The sequence below is a fragment of the Cinclus cinclus genome, chromosome 38 (assembly GCF_963662255.1).
Source record: "Cinclus cinclus chromosome 38, bCinCin1.1, whole genome shotgun sequence".
Lineage (NCBI taxonomy): Eukaryota > Metazoa > Chordata > Aves > Passeriformes > Cinclidae > Cinclus > Cinclus cinclus.
This window is the reverse complement of record NC_085083.1, coordinates 460485-481002: the sequence shown is the minus strand read 5'-3', so window position 1 is coordinate 481002 and position 20518 is coordinate 460485. Positions and strand designations below refer to the sequence as shown.

General features: G+C 49.3%; 1 protein-coding gene across 1 annotated transcript in view; it reads right to left on the bottom strand.

Moving 5' to 3' along the window:
• Positions 1-763: 763 nt before the first annotated feature.
• The window catches only part of LOC134056060 (SH3 and multiple ankyrin repeat domains protein 1-like), a 38175-nt gene continuing 18420 nt past the window's right edge, over positions 764-20518 (bottom strand). Inside the window, exons 14-24 of the mRNA XM_062512558.1 lie at positions 20162-20185; positions 15842-15879; positions 14240-14364; positions 9106-9453; positions 8907-8997; positions 4784-5296; positions 4612-4750; positions 4298-4580; positions 3266-3739; positions 3084-3149; positions 764-1279 (exon numbers count right to left, since the gene is read on the bottom strand). Coding sequence (XP_062368542.1) covers positions 764-1279; positions 3084-3149; positions 3266-3739; positions 4298-4580; positions 4612-4750; positions 4784-5296; positions 8907-8997; positions 9106-9453; positions 14240-14364; positions 15842-15879; positions 20162-20185 — 2617 coding nt within the window. The remainder of the gene's footprint in view (positions 1280-3083; positions 3150-3265; positions 3740-4297; positions 4581-4611; positions 4751-4783; positions 5297-8906; positions 8998-9105; positions 9454-14239; positions 14365-15841; positions 15880-20161; positions 20186-20518) is intronic.

Here is a 20518-nt window from a genome sequence, read left to right as displayed (position 1 = left end):
GATCCCATTGCACACCTGGATCCCTTTGCACACTCGGATCCCCTTACATGGTCAGATCCCTTTACATTCCCATGTCCGGATCCCGTTGCACACCTGGATCCTGTTACACACTCAGATCCCGTTACAATCCCATGCCCAGATCCTTCTACACACCTGGATCCCATTGCACACTCAGATCCCGTTACATTCCCGTGTCCGGACCCGTTTGCACACCTGGGTCCCGTTGCACACCTGGTTCCCTTTGCACACCTGGACTGTGCTGCATACTGAGATCCTGTTGCACACTGGGGTCCCGCTACATTCCCATGTCCAGATCCTGTTGCACACCTGGATCCCGTTGCACACCTGGATCCCCTTACATTCCCATGCCCAGATCCTTTTACACACCTGGATCCCATTGCACACTCGGATCCCGTTACATTCCCGTGTCCGGACCCATTTGCACACCTGGATCCCATTGCACACCTGGATCCATTTGCACACCTGGACTGTGCTGCACACTGAGATCCCGTTGCACACTGGGATCCCGTTACATTCCCATGTCCGGATCCCGTTGCACACCTGGATCCCTTTGCACACCTGGATCCCGTTGCACACTCAGATCCCCTCGCACACTGACCTCCCTCCACTTCCCCTTTCTCCCGCGCACCTGAGGGTCTCCCCCCGGTACCTGCGAGTCTCCCCCGCGCACCTGAGGGCCTCACCCGCACACCTCCCCCTCTCCCCCCACCCCCCACCCCACCTGCGGCTCCCAGGTGCTCCATCACCTCTCGAGGAAGAGGCGCAGGGCCCGGTCGATGTTCATGCGGTGCCCCACGCGGGTCACGCCCAGGTCGATGTAATCCTCCTTGGTGAGCGCGGGCAGGTGAGTCCCGTCGATCTCGTTGTGCAGGAAACGCGCGCGGTGCTCGCCCAGGTTTAAGGATTCCAGCCAGTCCGCCACGTCGAATTTGCTCCAGAACGCCAAAGGCTTCGCCCCGAAAGGTTTCCCGGGAGCGGCGGCTCGAGGAGGGGACAGCGAGCGAGCCGGGGAAGCGTCGGGGAAAGCGCCGCGCAGCTCCAGGTAACCTCCGTACAGGTGAGCCGCAGGTAAGGTGGGTAAGGAGGCGGGGCGAGGGGCGGGGCTCCCGCGGCGTTCCGAGGGGGGAGGGGCGGGGCTGGGCGCGCGGCGGAGGGGGGGGCGAACGTCCAGGTCGCCCCCCACGGCCACGCCCACTCCACCTGTGGGTTTTGGGGGGGGCGGCGGCCAATGGGGGAAAAGGGCGGTGGAGGGGGGGGGCTTGGAGGAGGGGGAGGGGGGGGGAGGGGCGGTCGAGTCCTGGAGCCTGTGGGGGGAGGGGCGGGGTTAGTGCGGGGGGGCGGAGGGGAGCGGGAGACCCCGCCCTCGACCTCGCCCCCACCCCCGTGGCTGTTGGGGCAGGTGAGAGATCAGCACAGGTGAGGAGGACGGGGCGGGAGGGGGCGATGGAGGGTACCAGGTGAGATGGGTACAGGTGTGATGGGCACAGATGTGATGGGCACAGGTGAGAGGGGCACAGGTGAGACGGGCACAGGTTAGCCAGGTGAGATGGGCACAGGTGAAATGGATACAGGTATGATGGGCACAGGTGTGATGGGCACAGGTGCGATGGGCACAGATGAGATGGGCACAGGTGAGATGGGTACAGATGAGATGGGCACAGGTGAGTTTGGTACAGGTGTGACAGACACCACAGGTGTGATGCCCACCCCAATCCATGCAGGAGCTGCCACAGGTGCCAGGTGTGCCACAGGCGTGCCACAGGTGTGATGCCCCCAAGCCCATGCAGCAGGTGCCAGGTGTGCCACAGGTGTGCCACAGGTGTGATGCCCCCCTCCCAAATCCATGCAGCAGCTGCAGTGGGTGCAACAGGTGCCAGGTGTGCCACGGGTTTGCCACAGGTGTGTCACAGGTGTGATGGCCCCAGATCCATGCAACAGGTGCCAGGTGTGATGGGTGCCCCCCAAATCCATGCATGAAGCACCAGGTGTGTCACAGGTGTATCACAGGTGTGCCACAGGTGTGTCACAGGTACCAGGTGTGATGGGTGCCCCCCAAGCCCATGCAGCAGGTGCCAGGTGTGTCACAGGTGTGCTACAGGTGTGCCACAGGTGCCAGGTGTGACGGGTGCCCCCCCCAAAACCAATGCATGAAGTGCCAGGTGTGCCACAGGTGTGTCACAGCCCCATCATGATATGGGTGTCCCAGGTGTGATGGATCCCATGTACAATGGATAGCCCAGGTGTGACAGGTCCCAGGTGCAGTGGATAGCCCAGGTGTGACAGGTGTGATGGATAACCCCCCCCCCCCCCCCGATACCATGGACACCTCAGGTGCGATGGGTCCCCAGGTGTGATGGGTGCCATGAGTGTCCCAGGTGTGCCCAATCCCCAGGTGTGATGAGCGCCATGAGTGTCACAGGTGTGCTGCATCCCCAGGTACCCCAAGTGTGATGGGTGCCATGGGTGTCACAGGTGTCCCAGGTGTGCTTGAACCCCAGGTGTGCTGGATCCCCAGGTACCCCAGGTGTGCTGGGTGCCATGAGTGTCCCAGGTGTGCTGGATCCCCAGGTGTGATGAGCGCTATGAGTGTCACAGGTGTGCTGGATCCCCCAGGTACCACAGGTGGTGGGTACTCCCCCAGGTGTGATGAACCCCCCAGGTGTGCTGGTTCCCCCAGGTGTGATGAACACCCCCAGGTGTGCCAAACCCCGCCAGGTGAGCTGAACCTCCCAGGTGTGCTGGATCCCCAGGTACCACAGGTGTTGTGTAGCCCCCAAGGTGTGATGGTTCCCCCAGGTGTGATGGATCCCCCAGGTGTGATGGTTCCCCGAGGTTTGCTGAACCCCCGCAGGTGTGCTGGTTCCCCCAGGTGTGATGGTTCCCCCAGGTGTGATGAACCCACCCAGGTGTGACGGTTCCCCCCAGGTGAGATGGCTCCCCCAGGTTTGCTGAACCCCCCCAGGTGTGCTGGTTCCCCCAGGTGTGATGGTTCCCCCCAGGTGAGATGAACCCCCCCAGGTGTGATGGATCCCCCCAGATACCCCCTCCCCTCCCCCCCTCACCTGTGCCTCCCTCCTCCGTATCCTCCCTCGTGTCCCGCTCTCGCCCACGCCGCTCCTCGGCTCTGGCTGGGGGGAGGGGGGGGGGGGAGGGGCTCCTCCCACTCCTGCCTCCCCCTCAGCGCCCCCCTGCCCCTCCCCCCCCTCCTGTCCCCTCCCCCTCCCCCCCCCTCCGAGCCCCCTGCCCCGAATTCCGGGGGTCCCTCGGGGGGGTGGTCGCTGCTGCTCCTGCTGTCCACCTCCTCGATCCCGGAGTCCGTCACGGCCTCGGCGCCCTCGGGGGGCGGGGGGGGGGGAGGAGGGGGAGGGGCGACCCCCACCCCGAAAACCCCGGCCCCTCCCCCACCGCGCCGGGGGTCGTGGCTCGCCCCTCCCCCCCCCGCCTGGGTCAGCGTGGCCACCTCGCTGTCGTACGAGGTGAGGCTGGAGGCGGCCGAGTCGCCCACCTGGGGGGGAGGGGCTCCCTCCTGGGGGTGGGGGAGGGGCAAGGCTGGGGGAGGGGTCTCGAAGCTGTTGGCGAATTCCAGGGGCGGGGGGAGGGGCTCGGCCAGCAGCAGCTCCTCGTCCCCGTCCACGGACGGGGCGGGTGGGGGCAGGGCGAGCAAAGCCCCGCCCCCCGCCCCTCCCCCACCCCCGGTGTCGGCGAAGCGGACCCGCCCCTCCGGGGGGGTGGGGGAGGGGTTGTGGTGGGGGAGGGGCGGAGGTCCCCAAATTTCCGCCGGGGATTGAGGGCGGGCGGAGCGGCGGGGGGAGCCCGGGGGGAGGGGCGGGAGTTTTTGGGGAGGGGGAGGGCGGGGGAGGGTGGGGGTGGCGGGGAGGTGGAGGGGGGCGACCCCCCCCAGGAGAGGGAGGGAGCGGACCCCTCCCCCCACCCCCATCCCCGCCCCTCCCCCACCGAAGTTGGGGTGCACGGGGGACGGGGAGGCGGTGGGGGGAGGGGCGTGGAGGGTGGGGAGCCCCCCCAGAGGGAAGGGGGTGGGGGAGGGGGGCAGGACTCGGCACCCCCCGGGGGGAGGGGCGGCAGCGCCGGGTGGGGGAGGGGCGCGCGCCGGAGCTAAACTGGGATGGACCGGGGCCATACTGGGATGGACCGGGCTTAAACTGGGATGGACCGGGGATAAACTGGGATGCACCGGGGATAAACTGGGATGAACCGGGGCCATACTGGGATGGACCGGGGCCATACTGGGATGGACTGGGGCCATACTGGGATGGACTGGGGCCGCTCCGGGGTGAATGGCGGCGGACCCCGCGTGCAGCGGGGGAGGGGCGGACACGCCCCCCCCTCCCCCGCCCCCCACGCTGCTGAAAGCGCTGCCCCTCCCCCCGCCCTGGCCGCCACCGCCGCCCCTCCCCCCACCCCGGAAGCCGCGGGGGGTGGGGGAGGGGCCGAAGGGATCCGCCCCTCCCCCCGCCGCGAACATCCCCTCGTCGATGCTTTTGGAGTGACGCAATCGGGGGGAGGGGGAGGCGGCCGCGCCCACCCCCAGCGCCCCTCCCCCCACTCCGCCCCTCCCCCCCCCTCCCCTCCTCCTCCTCCTCCTCCTCGGTGCTGAGGAAGAGCGCCGAGCGCCGCCCCGCCCCCCACTCCCTCCGCCCCGCCCCCACCAGCGCCGCCCCGAACCGCGAGGTGAAATCCAACCCCGGGGGGGGAGGGGCGGCGGAAACCCCTCCCCCACCCCCGCCTTGAACCCCTCCCCCACCCGCCGGACCCGCCCCGTCCTGAGAAGCCACCGCCCCTCCCCCCGGCGCCCCACCCCCCGGCGCCCCTCCCCCCGGCGCCCCTCCCCCCTCGGCCTCCAGGCTGCTCCCGCGGCTGCTGCGGCCCGAGCTGCTGGTGGAGGGGGCTTTGACGACGATCGTGGGTATCGCGATAGAGCTCTTGTCGGCCCCTCCCCCCACCGCCCCCGCCCCTCCCCCCTCCTCCACCTTGGTCTGTTTCACCAGGGGTCCTTTCCTCCGCAGAGGTTTCGGGGGTCCCCCCGCCCCTCCCCCACCCCTTGGGACCGCCCCTCCCCCCAAGTTGTAAAGTCGCCAGGGACCCCCTCCCCCCACGACCCCGATGCGGGGGCTGGGTGGGGGAGGGGCGGTGTAAGGGGGGTCCGGGGGGGAGGTGGTGGGGGGAGGGGGGATCTCGTCCGTGCCCGGCACCGAGAGGCTGCGGCTGAACTTGGCCACGGGGGGGGCCAGGTAAGGCTTGTCCTCCTCGGGGGCACCTGGGGACAGCGCGGGGGGAGGGGCAGGGGGAGGGGGAGGGGGGGAGGGGATGCAGTAAAAAAAACAAACAAAAAAAAAACAAATTAATAATAATAATAATAATAATAATAATAATAATAATAATGGAATAATGAAATAATGAAATTAAGGGAGGTGGGGGAGGGGAGGATGAGGGAATTCAGAAAAATAATAATAATAATAATAATAATAATAATAATAATAATAATAATAATGAAATAAATAATGAAATTAATGGGGGTGGGGGAGGGGAGGATGGGGAAAAAACAAAATAATAATAATAATAACAATAATAATAATGAAATAATGAAATAATGAAATGAATGGGGGTGGGGGAGGGGGAGGGGAAAAAACCAAAATAATAATAGTAATAATAATAATAATAATAATAATAATAATAATAATAATAATAATAATAATAAATAAAATAATGGAATAATGAAATAATGAAATGAATGGGGGTGGGGGAGGGGAAAAATAATAATAGTAATAAAAATAATAATAATAAAATAATGGAATAATGAAATAATGAAATTAATGGGGATGGGGGAGGGGAGGATGTGGAAAAAACAAAATAATAATAATAACAATAATAATAGCAATAAAAATAATGAAATGATGAAATAATTAAATTAATGGGGGTGGGGGAAGGGAGGGGAGGGGGGTGAGGGAATGCAGTAAAAAAACCCCAAATTAATAATAATAATAAAAATAATGAAATAACAAAATGAATGGGGGTGGGGGAGGGGGAGGGAAAAAAACCAAAATGATAATGATAATGATAATAACAATAATAATAATAATAATAATAATAATAATAATAATAATAATAAATGAAATAATGAAATTAATGGGGGTGGGGGAGGGGAGGAGGGGGAGGGAATGCAGAAAAAAACAAACAAAAAATTAATAATAATAATAATAAAAATAATGGAATAATGAAATAACATTAACGAGAAAATTTTAAAAATTAAAATAGAAAAAAGCGGGGGAAAGTGAAGAAATAAAAAAAGGGGAAAATGAGAAAATTTTAAAAATTAAAAATGAAAAAAAGGGGAAAAATTGAAGAAATAAAAAAAAGGGAAAATGAGAAAAATTTAAAAATTAAAAATTAAAAAAGGGGGGAAAAGTGAAGAAATGAAAAAGGGAAAAATGAGAAAATTTTTAAAATTAAAATAGAAAAAAGGGGGAAAAATTGAAGAAATAAAAAAAAGGGAAAATGAGAAAATTTTAAAAATTAAAAATGAAAAAAGGGGGGAAAAGTGAAGAAATAAAAAAGGGAAAAATGAGAAAATTTTTAAAATTAAAATAGAAAAAAGGGGGAAAAATTGAAGAAATAAAAAAAAAGGGAAAATGAGAAAATTTTAAAAATTAAAAATGAAAAAAGGGGGAAAAAGTGAAGAAATAAAAAAAAGGAAAAGAAAAGGAAAAAAAGGGGAAAAATTTAAAAAATGAAATAAAAAAGGGGGAAAAGGAAAAAAGAAATAAAATTTAAAAATAAAGCAAAAGAAATAAAAAGGAAAAAATAATAAAATAAAAAAAAAAAGTGGGGAAAAAAAAGGGGAAAAAGGAAAAAAAAAAGTGAAGAAATAAAAAATGAAAAATAAAATTAAAGAACAAAAAAAAATAAAGGAAAAAAATTTGGGGAGGGGTTGGGGAAGGGTGGGAAAAAAATTAGGAAAAATAAAAAATTTTTTAGAAAAATAATGAATTTTTGTCGAAGTTTTTCCTGAATTTCTCCCAAATTTTCCCTGAATTTTCCACAAATTTTCCCTGAATTTTCCCCAAATTTCTCCCAAATTTTCCCTGAATTTCACCCAATTTTTGCCCAAAATTTCCCCGAATTTTCCCCAAAATTTCCCCAAATTCCCCAAATTTTTCCCCAAATTTCATCCGAATCTCATGGAAATTTCACCCAAAAATCTCCCCAAATTTTCCCAAAATTTCCCCGAATTTTCCCCAAAATTTCCCCAAAATTTCCTCCATTTCTCCCCCATTTCTCCCCCATTTCCCCCCAATTTTCCCCAAAATTTCCCCAATTTCCCCAAAAAAATTCCCCAAATTTACCCCGAATTCCCCCAAAATTTCCCCCAAAATTTCCCCCAATTTTCCCCAAATTTTCCTTGAATTTTCCCTGAATTTTCCCCAATTTTTGCCCAAACTCTCCCCGAATTTCCCCCCAAATTTCTACCGAATTTTCCCCAGATTCCCCAAATTTTCCCCCAAATTTCCTCCGAATCTCATGGAAATACCACCCAAAATTTTCCCAAAATTTCCCCAAAATTTTCCTCTAAATTTTCCCCAAATTTCCCCCCAAAAATTCCCCAAATTTCCCCCGAATTCCCCCAAAATTTCCCCAAAATTTTCCCTGAATTTTCCCCAATTTTTGCCTAAACTCTCCCCGAATTTCCCCCAAAACTTTCCCAAAATTTCCCCAAATTTCCCCAAATTTCCTCCATTTCTCCCCCATTTCCTCCATTTTTTCTCTAAATTTTCCCCAAAATTTTCCCAAAATTTCCCCAATTTCTCCTGAAAAATTCCCCAAATTTCCCCCGAATTCCCCCAAAAATTTCCACCCAAATTTTCCCCAAATATCCCCAAAATTTCCCCTATTTCTCCCAATTTTCCTCTAAATTTTCCCCAAAATTTTCCCCAATTTCCCCCAAATTTCCCCCAAATTTCTCCCAAAATTTTCCCCAATTTTCCCCCAAATTTCTCCCAAATTTCTCCCAAATTTTCCCTGAATTTCACCCAATTTTTTCCCAAACTCTCCCCAAATTTCACGTAAAATTTCCCCCAAAATTTCCCCAGATTTCCCCAATTTCCCCCAAAACTTTCCCCCCAAATTTCCCCCGAATTCCCCCAAAATTTTCCCCCCAAATTTCCCCAAATTTTCCCCAAATTCCCAGGATTTCTCCCATTCCCGTTTTTCCCAAATTCCCGGGAATTCTCCCCATTTCCCCTCCAAATTTCCCTCAAATTTTCCCCAAATTTTCCCCAAATTCTCCCCAAACTTTCCCCAGACTTTCCCCAAATTCTGCCCAAATTCCCAGGATTTCTCCCCATTCCCATTTTTCCCAAACTCCTGGGAATTCTTCCCAGTCCTCCCCCAAATTTCCCTCAATTTTCCCCCAAATTCCCCCAAATTCTCCCAGAATTCCCAGGAATTCTCCCTGTTCCCGTTTCTCCCCAAATTCCCGGGAATTCTCCCCATTCCCCCCCCCCAAATTTCCCCCAAATTTCCGTCAAATTTCCCCCAAATTCCCCCAAATTTTCCCCAAATTCTCCCCAAATTCCTGGGATTTCTACCTGTTCCCATTTTTCCCAAATTCCTGGGAATTCTCCCCATCCCCCCCCAAATTTCTCCCAAAATTCCCCCAAAATTTCCCCCATTTCCCCCCAATTTTCCCAAATTTCCCCAAATTCTCCCCAATTCCCGGGAATTCTCCCGTTCCCGTTTTTCCCCAATTCCCCGGAATTCTCCCGTTCCCGTTTTTCCCCAATTCCCGGGAATTCTCCCCGTTCCCATTTTTCCCCAATTCCCCGGAATTCTCCCGTTCCCGTTTTTCCCCAATTCCCGGGAATTCTCACCGATGGATTTCTGGCGCAGCATCAGCCCCTGGGGGGGTCCCGGGAAGGAGCGCTCGAAACCCCCCGGGGGAAGGCGGGGCTCGAAGGGACCCTGGGGAGGAACTGGGAGATCAAACTGGGAACAAACTGGGAGATCAAACTGGGAACAAACTGGGAGATCAAACTGGGAACGAACTGGGAGATCAAACTGGGAACAAACTGGGAGATCAAACTGGGAACGAATGGGGTGATGGAACTGGGAACGAACTGGGAGATCAAACTGGGAACGAACGGGGAGATCAAACTGGGAACGAATGGGGAGATCAAACTGGGAACGAACTGGGAGATCAAACTGGGAACGAACTGGGAGATCAAACTGGGAACAAATGGGGAGATCAAACTGGGAACGAACGGGGAGATCAAACTGGGAACGAATGGGGAGATCAAACTGGGAACGAACGGGGAGATCAAACTGGGAACGAATGGGGAGATCAAACTGGGAACGAACGGGGAGATCAAACTGGGAACGAATGGGGAGATCAAACTGGGAACGAACTGGGAGATCAAACTGGGAACAAACGGGGAGATCAAACTGGGAACAAATGGGGAGATCAAACTGGGAATGAACGAGGAGATCAAACTGGGAACAAACTGGGAGATCAAACTGGGAACGAATGGGGTGATGGAACTGGGAACGAACTGGGAGATCAAACTGGGAACGAACGGGGAGATCAAACTGGGAACGAATGGGGTGATGGAACTGGGAACGAACTGGGAGATCAAACTGGGAATGAATGGGGAGATCAAACTGGGAATGAATGGGGAGATCAAACTGGGAATGAATGGGGAGATCAAACTGGGAACAAACTGGGAGATCAAACTGGGAACGAATGGGGTGATGGAACTGGGAACGAACTGGGAGATCAAACTGGGAACAAACTGGGAGATCAAACTGGGAACGAACGGGGAGATCAAACTGGGAACGAACTGGGAGATCAAACTGGGAACAAACTGGGAGATCAAACTGGGAACGAACTGGGAGATCAAACTGGGAACGAACTGGGAGATCAAACTGGGAACAAACTGGGAGATCAAACTGGGAACGAACGGGGAGATCAAACTGGGAACGAACTGGGAGATCAAACTGGGAACAAACTGGGAGATCAAACTGGGAACGAACTGGGAGATCAAACTGGGAACAAATGGGGAGATCAAACTGGGAATGAACGAGGAGATCAAACTGGGAACAAACTGGGAGATCAAACTGGGAACGAATGGGGTGATGGAACTGGGAACGAACTGGGAGATCAAACTGGGAATGAATGGGGAGATCAAACTGGGAATGAATGGGGAGATCAAACTGGGAACAAACTGGGAGATCAAACTGGGAACGAATGGGGTGATGGAACTGGGAACGAACTGGGAGGTCAAACTGGGAACAAACTGGGAGATCAAACTGGGAACGAACGGGGAGATCAAACTGGGAATGAACTGGGAGATCAAACTGGGAACAAACTGGGAGATCAAACTGGGAACGAACTGGGAGATCAAACTGGGAACGAACTGGGAGATCAAACTGGGAACAAACTGGGAGATCAAACTGGGAACGAACTGGGAGATCAAACTGGGAACAAACGGGGAGATCAAACTGGGAATGAACGAGGAGATCAAACTGGGAACAAACTGGGAGATCAAACTGGGAACGAATGGGGTGATGGAACTGGGAACGAACTGGGAGATCAAACTGGGAATGAATGGGGAGATCAAACTGGGAACAAACTGGGAGATCAAACTGGGAATGAACGGGGAGATCAAACTGGGAATGAATGAGGAGATCAAACTGGGAACGAACTGGGAGATCAAACTGGGAACAAACTGGGAGATCAAACTGGGAATGAACGAGGAGATCAAACTGGGAATGAATGGGGAGATCAAACTGGGAACAAACTGGGAGATCAAACTGGGAACAAACTGGGAGATCAAACTGGGAACAAACTGGGAACAAACTGGGAACAAACTGGGAGATCAAACTGGGAACGAACGGGGAGATCAAACTGGGAACAAACTGGGAGATCAAACTGGGAACGAACGGGAAGATCAAACTGGGAATGGGAAAATTGGACTGGGAACGGGGAAATCAAACTGGGAACAGGGAGATTGGACTGGGAACGGGGAAATCAAACTGGGAACGGGGAGATTGGACTGGGAACGGGGAAATCAAACTGGGAACGGGGAGATTGGACTGGGAACGGGGAAATGGGACTGGGAATGGGAGATTGAACTGGGAAGGGGAGATCAAACTGGGAACGCGGAGATTGAACTGGGAATGAACGGGGAAATCAAACTGGGAACAGGGAGATCGAACTGGGAACAGGGAAATGGGACTGGGAATGGGGAGATTGAACTGGGAAGGGGAGATCAAACTGGGAACAGGGAGATTGAACTGGGAACGCGGAGATCAAACTGGGAATGAACGGGGAGATCGAACTGGGAACGGGGAGATCGAACTGGGAACAGGGAAATGGGACTGGGAATGGGGAGATCAAACTGGGAATGGGAAAATTGGACTGGGAATGGGGAAACGGGACTGGGAACGGGGAGATTGAACTGGGAAAGGGGAAATCAAACTGGGAACGGGGAGATCAAACTGGGAACAGGGAAAACGGGACTGGGAACGGGGAAATGGGACTGGGAACGGGGAAATCAAACTGGGAACTCAAAAATACCCCAAAAACCAAACTGGGAACCACAAAATTGAACTGGGAGCCGCGAAATTGATTTGGGAACTGTGAAATCAAACTGGGAACCCCAAAATACCCCTAAAAGCAAACTGGGAACTGCGAAATTGAACTGGGAACTGCGAAAACCAAACTGGGAACCACGAAAATCAAACTGGGAACCGAGAAATTGAACTGGGAACCACGAAAATCAAACTGGGAACCCCAAAATACCCCAAGAAACAAACTGGGACCTGGGAAATTGAACTGGGAACCATGAAAATCAAACTGGGAACCGTGAAAATCAAACTGGGAACCCCAAAATACCCCAAGAAACAAACTGGGACCTGGGAAATTGAACTGGGAACCATGAAAATCAAACTGGGAACCGTGAAAATCAAACTGGGAACCCCAAAATACCCCAAGAAACAAACTGGGAACTGCGAAATTGAACTGGGAACTGCGAAAACCAAACTGGGAACCACGAAAATCAAACTGGGAACCGGGAAATTGAACTGGGAACCACGAAAATCAAACTGGGAACCGCGAAAATCAAACTGGGAACCGCGAAAATCAAACTGGGAACCGGGAAATTGAACTGGGAACCACGAAAATCAAACTGGGAACCGCGAAAATCAAACTGGGAACCGCGAAAATCAAACTGGGAACCCCAAAATACCCCAAGAAACAAACTGGGAACTGCGAAATTGAACTGGGAACTGCGAAAACCAAACTGGGAACCACGAAAATCAAACTGGGAACCGGGAAATTGAACTGGGAACCACGAAAATCAAACTGGGAACCCCAAAATACCCCAAGAAACAAACTGGGACCTGGGAAATTGAACTGGGAACCATGAAAATCAAACTGGGAACCGCGAAAATCAAACTGGGAACCCCAAAATACCCCAAGAAACAAACTGGGAACTGCAAAATTGAACTGGGAACTGCGAAAACCAAACTGGGAACCACGAAAATCAAACTGGGAACCGGGAAATTGAACTGGGAACCACGAAAATCAAACTGGGAACCCCAAAATACCCCAAGAAACAAACTGGGAACTGGGAAATTGAACTGGGAACCATGAAAATCAAACTGGGAACCGTGAAAATCAAACTGGGAACCATGAAAATCAAACTGGGAACCCCAAAATACCCCAAGAAACAAACTGGGAACTGCAAAATTGAACTGGGAACTGCGAAAACCAAACTGGGAACCACGAAAATCAAACTGGGAACTGGGAAATCGAACTGGGAACCACGAAAATCAAACTGGGAACCACGAAAATCAAACTGGGAACCGCGAAAATCAAACTGGGAACCGGGAAATTGAACTGGATACATCAAAATACCCCAAAAATTGAATTGGGAACCCTGAAAATTAAATTTGGAACCCAAAAAATTAAATTGGGAACTCCAAAAATTAAATTGGGAACCTCAAAAATTAAATTGGGAACCCAGAAAACCAAATTGGGAACCCCGAAAATTAAACTGGGAAACCCAAAATACCCCAAAAATTAAATTGGGAACCCCGAAAATCAAACTGGATACCCCAAAATATCCCAAATTCCACCAAATTTCACCCAATTTTCCCCCAAATTTTCCCAAATTTCACCCAATTTTTGCTCAAAATCTCCCCAAATTTTGCTCAAATTTTCCCCAAATTTCACCCAATTTTGCTCAAATTTTCCTCAAACTCCACATGAATTTCAGCCAATTTTTGCTCCAATTTCTCCCAAATTTCTCCCATTTTCCCCCAAATTTTATCCCAAATTTTGATCAAAATTTCCCAATTTTTTTCCCCAGATTTTCCCGAATTTCCCCAAACCCCACCCAATTTTTCCCCAAATTTCTCCCGAATTCCACCCAATTTTTCTCCAAATTTCCCCAAGTTTTCCGCCAAATTTCACCCATTTTTTCCCCAAATTCCATCTAAATTTTCCCCAAATTCTCCCCAATTTTTCTCCAAATTCCACCCAATTTTTTCCCAAATTTCTCCCGAATTCCGCCCAAATTTCTCCCAATTTTTCCCCAAATTCCACCTAAATTTTCCCCAAATTCTCCCCACTTTTTCCCCAAATTCCACCCAATTTTCCTCAAATTTCTCCCAAATTTCACCCAAATTACTCCCAATTTTTCCCTAAATTCTACCCAATTTTCCCCAAAATCCACCTAAATTTTCCCCAAAGTCCACCCAATTTCTCCCAAATTTCACCCAATTTTTCCCCAAATTTCCCCAATTTTTCCACAAATTTCACCCAATTTTTTCCTGAATTTCACCCAAATTTCACCCAATTTTTCCCCAAATTTCACCCAATTTTCCCCAAATTCCACCCAATCTTCCCCAAATTTCACCCAAATTTCACCCAATTTTTCCCCAAAATCCACCCAATTTTCCCCAAATTTCTCCCAAATTTCACCCAAATTTTCCCCAAATTTCTCCCAAATTTCACCCAAATTTCCCCCAAATTTCACCCAATTTTTCCCCAAATTCTTCCCAATATCCCCCCAAATTTCCCCCAATTTTCCCCCAAACTCCACCCGATTTCCCCCCAGATTTCTCCCGAATTCCCCCCAATTTTTTTTCCCCGAATCCTCCCCCGATTCTCCCCAAATTTCTCCCAAATTTCGGGGCTCACCTCGGCTCCGAAGAATCCCTTGGGGCGCCCCCCCCCCTTCCCCAGGGGGGGTCCCAGGGGGGCTCCTGGCCCCTCCCCCGCACTGATGCTCTGCTGCGCCGCGGCCAAAATTTCGTCAAGTTTGTCTGGGGAGGGGGAGGAATAATTTGGGGAGGGGTCTCGGCACCCCCAGACCCAAAAAAAAAAAAAAAAAAAATCCCCCAAAAAATCCCAAAAAAATCGCCCCAAAATCCTTCCCGGGACCCCCCCCCAAAAAAAAATTTGGTCGGGTTTGACTGGGGAGGGGGAGGGGAGGAATTTGGGTAGGGGTCTTGGCACCCCCAGACCCAAAAAAATAAAAAATCCCCCCCAAAAATATCCCCGAAAAAATCGCCCCAAAATCCTTCCCGGGACCCCTTCCCCACCCCCCAAAAAAAAATTTGGTCGGGTCTGACTGGGGAGGGGGAGGGGAGGAATTTGGGGAGGGGTCTCGGCACCCCCAGAGCTCCCCCAAAAAAAAAATTCCCCCCAAAAAAACCTCTCCCAAAAAAATCCCCCCCCAAAAAAAATCCCCCTCCAAAAAAGTCGCCTCAAGACCCCCGGACCACCCAAAAATCCCCCAAATCCTTCCCCCCCCAAAAAAAAAAATCCCAAAAATCCCTCAAATCCCCCCCCCAAAAAATCCCAAAATCGTCCCCAAAAATCCCCCAAATCCTCCCCCAAAACATCCCAAAATTCCCCAAGACCCCCCCCAAAGACCCCCCAGGACTCCCAAAAATCCCCCCCAAAAATCCCCAAAACTTCCCCAACCCCCCCCACCAAAATTCCCCCAAAAAAAACCCCAAAAATCCCTCCCCCAAAAAAATCCCCAAAATTCCACCAAGATCCCCCCAAACCCCCCCCAAATCCTCCCAAACCCCCCCAAATCTCCCCCAAATCCTCCCCAAATCCCCCCCAAATCCCCCAAATCCCCCCCAAATCTCCCAAATCTCCCCCAAATCCCCCCCAAGTCCCCCCAAATCTCCCCCAATCCCCAAATCCCCCCCAAATCCCCCAAATCTCCCCCAAATCCCCCAAATCCTCCCAAATCCCCCCCAAATCCCCCCCAAATCCCCCCCAAATCTCCCCCAAATCTCCCCAAATGCCCCCAAATCCCCCCCAAATCCTCCCCAAATCTCCCCAAATCCCCCCCAAATCCCCCCAAATCCCCCCCAAATCCCCCCCAAATCCCCCCAAATCCTCCCCAAATCCCCCCCAAATCCTCCCCAAATCTCCCCAACCCCCCCCCAAATCCCCCCCAAATCCTCCCCAAATCCTCCCCAAATCTCCCCAAATCCCCCCCAAATCTCCCCCAAATCCTCCCAAATCTCCCCCAAATCTCCCCAACCCCCCCCCAAATCCCCCCCAAATCCCCCCCAAATCCTCCCCAAATCCTCCCCAAATCCTCCCCAAATCCCCCCCAAATCCTCCCCAAATCCCCCCAAATCCCCCCCAAATCCTCCCCAAATCCCCCCCAAATCCCCCCCAAATCTCCCCCAAATCCCCCCAAACCCCCCCCAAATCCCCCCAGATCCCCCCAAACCCCCCCAAACCCCCCGATCCCCCCGCCCCCTCCCCATTTACTCAGAGCCATCTGGTACACCGTCCTCTTCTTGTCCGAGCTGGGGGAGGGGTCCAGCTCTGGGGGAGGGGAGGGGAGGGGTCGTGGGGGAGGGTCCCGAGCGTGGGGGGAGGGGTTGGGGGGATTTTGGGGAGGGGGGAGGGGTTGGGGGATTTTTTGGGGAATTTTTGGGGAATTTTTGGGGATTTTTGGGTGGGATTTTGGGGGAGGTTTGGGGATTTTTTTGCTGGGATTTTGGGGAATTTTGGGGGATTTTCAGGGATTTTTTTGGGGGGGGATTTTGGGGAGGATTTGGGGAAATTTTGGGGGTGAATTTGGGGGGATTTTTTGGGAATTTTGGAGGAATTTTTGGGGATTTTCGGGGATTTGGGGAGATTTTGGGGAAATTTTTGGGAGGATTTTGGGGAATTTTGGGGATGAATTCGGGGGGATTTTGGGGTCGGTTTTTGGGGGCATTTATGGGAATTTTTGGGAGGATTTTGGGAGTGAATTTGGGGGAATTTTGGGGGAATTTGGGGAATCTTCGAGGATTTTGGGGGGATTTTGGTGAATTTTGGGGGTGAATTTTGGGGAATTTTGGAGGTGAATTTTGGGGAGGTTTGGGTGAATTTTGGGCGATTATTTGGAGGGATTTTGGGAGATTTTTGGGAGGATTTGGGGAAATTTTGGGGGTGAATTTGGGGACTGTTTTGGGGGGATTTTGGGGAATTTTGGGGAGATTTTGGGGATATTTTGGGGGTGAATTTTGGGGATTTTTTGGGGGGATTTTGGGGGGGTTTGGGGGATTTTTGGGAGTGAATTGGGGGGAATTTTTGGGGATTTTTCGAGGATTTTTTGAGGATTTTGAGGGATTTGGGGAAATTTTGGGGGAATTTTTGGGAGGATTTTGGGGATTTTTTGTGGGGATTTTGGTGAATTTTGGAGGGATTTTTGGGAGAATTTTAGGGGTGAATTTTGGGGAGGTTTGGGTGAATTTTGGGCGATTTTTTTGAGGGATTTTTTGAAAATTTTGGGAGGATTTGGGGAAATTTTCGGGGTGAATTTGGGGGGAATTTTGGGAGGATTTTGGGGAATTATGGGGGTGAATTTTGGGGATTTTTTGGGGGGATTTTGGGGGGCTTGGGGGATTTTTGGGAGTGAATTTGGGGGAATTTTCGGGGATTTTGGGGAATTTTCGAGGATTTTGTGGGGATCTTGGGCGATTTTTGGGGGGGATTTTGGGGAATTTTTGGGGGATTTTTGGGAGAATTTTGGGGATTTTTGGGAGTTTTGGGGGAATTTTGGGTGATTTTTTTGAGGGATTTTGGGAGATTTTTGGGAGGATTTGGGGATATTTTGGGGAATTTCGGGGGTGAATTTTGGGAATTTAAGGGGGAATTTTGGGGAGGTTTGGGGGATTTTTAGTGGAATTTTGGGAATTTTTTTTGAATTTTGGGGGGATTTGGATGAATTTTGAATTTGGGGGAATTTTCTGGAATTTTTTTGGGAATTTTTGGGGGGATTTTTTGGGAATTTTGTGGAATTTTTGTGGAATTTTTGGGAATTTTTGGGAATTTTGGAGAATTTTGGGGGAATTTGGGGGAATTTTGGGGAAATGTTTGGAATTTTGGGGGGTTTCGGATGAATTTTGAATATTGGGGAATTTCTTGGAGCGTGCAATGAGCGAATTAAAGACAATTAAAAATTAATTAATGAGCGCGTGTGGCGGGAGAACAATTAAAAATTAATTGAGATCGTAAAACCCGTTAAAGGTTTTTAATTAGTGAGGAAAAAAATAATTGGGAATGTTTGTTAATGAGCGCTAATGAGCGTTAATTAGCGCTAATGAGCGTTAATGAGCGTTAATGATCGCTAATTAGCGTTAATGAGCGTTAATTATCTCTAATGAGCGTTAATGAGCGTTAATGAGCGTTAATGAGCGTTAATTAGCGCTAATGAGCGTTAATGAGCGTTAATGATCGCTAATTAGCGTTAATGAGCGTTAATTATCTCTAATGAGCGTTAATGAGCGTTAATTAGCGCTAATGAGCGTGAATGAGCGATAATGATCGCTAATTAGCGTTAATGAGCGTTAATGATCGCTAATTAGCGTTAATGAGCGTTAATTATCTCTAATGAGCGTTAATGATCGTTAATGAGCGTTAATGATCGCTAATTAGCGTTAATGAGCGTTAATTATCTCTAATGAGCGTTAATGAGCGCTAATGAGCGTTAATTAGCGCTAATTAGCGTTAATGAGCGTTAATTATCTCTAATGAGCGTTAATGAGCGCTAATGAGCGTTAATTAGCGCTAATGAGCGTTAATTAGCGATAATGATCGCTAATTAACGTTAATGAGCGTTAATTAGCGCTAATGAGCGTGAATGAGCGATAATGATCGCTAATTAGCGTTAATGAGCGTTAATGATCGCTAATTAGCGTTAATGAGCGTTAATGATCGCTAATTAGCGTTAATGAGCGTTAATTATCTCTAATGAGCGTTAATGATCGTTAATGAGCGCTAATGAGCGTTAATGAGCGTTAATGAGCGATAATGATCGCTAATTAACGTTAATGAGCGTTAATGATCGCTAATTAGCGTTAATGAGCGTTAATTATCTCTAATGAGCGTTAATGAGCGCTAATGAGCGTTAATTAGCGCTAATGAGCGTTAATTAGCGATAATGATCGCTAATTAGCGCTAATGAGCGCTAATGAGCGTTAATTAGCGCTAATTAGCGTTAATGAGCGCTAATGAGCGTTAATGATCGCTAATTAGCGTTAATGATCGCTAATTAGCGCTAATGAGCGTTAATGAGCGTTAATGAGCGTTAATTATCGTTAATGAGCGTTAATGAGCCTTAATGAGCGTTAATTATCGTTAATGAGCGTTAATGCGCGTTAATGATCTCTAATGAGCGTTAATGATCGTTAATGATCGTTAATGATCGCTAATGAGAGTTAATGAGCGTTAATTAGCGCTAATTAGCGCTAATGAGTGTTAATGATTGCTAATGAGCGTTAATGAGCGTTAGTGAGCGTTAATGATCGCTAATTAGCGTTAATGATCTCTAATGAGCGTTAATGATCGTTAATGATCGTTAATGATCGCTAATGAGAGTTAATGAGCGTTAATTAGCGCTAATGAGCGTTAATGAGCGTTAATGAGCGCTAATGAGAGTTAATGAGCGTTAATTATCGTTAATGAGCGTTAATGAGCCTTAATGAGCGTTAATTATCGTTAATGAGCGTTAATGCGCGTTAATGATCTCTAATGAGCGTTAATGATCTCTAATGAGCGTTAATGATCGTTAATGATCGTTAATGATCGCTAAGGAGCGTTAATGAGCGTTAATGAGCGTTAATGAGCGTTAATGAGCGTTAATGATCTCTAATGAGCGTTAATTATCGTTAATGAGCGTTAATGATCTCTAATGAGCGTTAATGAGCCTTAATAAGCGTTAATGAGCGTTAATTATCGTTAATTATCGTTAATGAGCGTTAATGAGCGTTAGTGATCGCTAATTAGCGTTAATTAGCGCTAATGAGCGTTAATGAGCATTAATGAGCGTTAATGAGCGTTAGTGAGCGTTAAAGAGTGTTAATGAGCATTCATGATCGCTAATTAGCGTTAATGAGCATTAATGAGCGTTAATGAGCGTTAATGAGATTTTATGAGCGCTAATGAGCGTTAATGATCTCTAATGAGCGTTAATGAACTGTAATGAGCGTTAATTAGCGCTAATGATCGTTAACGATCGTTAATGAGCGTTAATGATCGTTAATGAGCGTTAATGAACGCTAATTAGCGTTAGTGAGCGTTAATGAGCGTTTATGATCGTAATGAGCGTTAATGAGCGTTAATGAACGCTAATTAGCGTTAATGAGCGTTAATGAACGCTAATTAGCGTTAATGAGCGTTAGTGAGCATTAATGATCATTAATGAGCGTTAATGAGCGTTAATGAGCGCTAATGATCGCTAATTAGCGTTAATGAACGCTAATGAGTGTTAATGAGCGTTAATGAGTGTAACAGCAATTAGAGACGTGTTTAATTAGCGTTAATGAGCGTTAATTAGTGCTAATTAGCGTTAATAATCGTTAATTAGCGTTAAGGAGCATTAATTAGCGTTAATGAGTGTAACAGCAATTAGAGACGTGTTTAATTAGCGCTAATGAGCGCTTATGAGCGTTCATTACCGTTAATTACCGTTAATTAGCGCTAATGAGTGTAAAAACAATTGGAGATGTTTTTAATTATCGCTAATGAGGATCAGTGAGGGTTAATTAGCGTTAATTAGCGCTAATGAGCGTTAATTAGCGCTAATGAGCGGGCACTCACCACTGCGCTTCTTCCAGGGGGAGACTGAGGAGACACGAGAGGAGAAAATGGGGGAAAAAATCGGGGAATTTGGGAAAAAAATCGGGAATTTGGGGGAAATTTGGGGAAAAATCGGGAATTTTGGGAAATTTGGGGAAAAATCGGGAATTTGGGGAAATTCAGGGGAAAGTTGGGAATTTGGAGAAATTTGGGGAATTTGGGGAAAATCGGGAATTTGGGGAAATTTGGGGGGAATTTGGGAATTTGGGGAAAATTGGAATTTGGGAAAATTTGAGGAAATTCAGGGAAATTTGGGGAATTTGGGAAAATTTTGGGAAAGTTAGGGGGGGAAATGGGGAATTTGGGCAAAATTTGGGG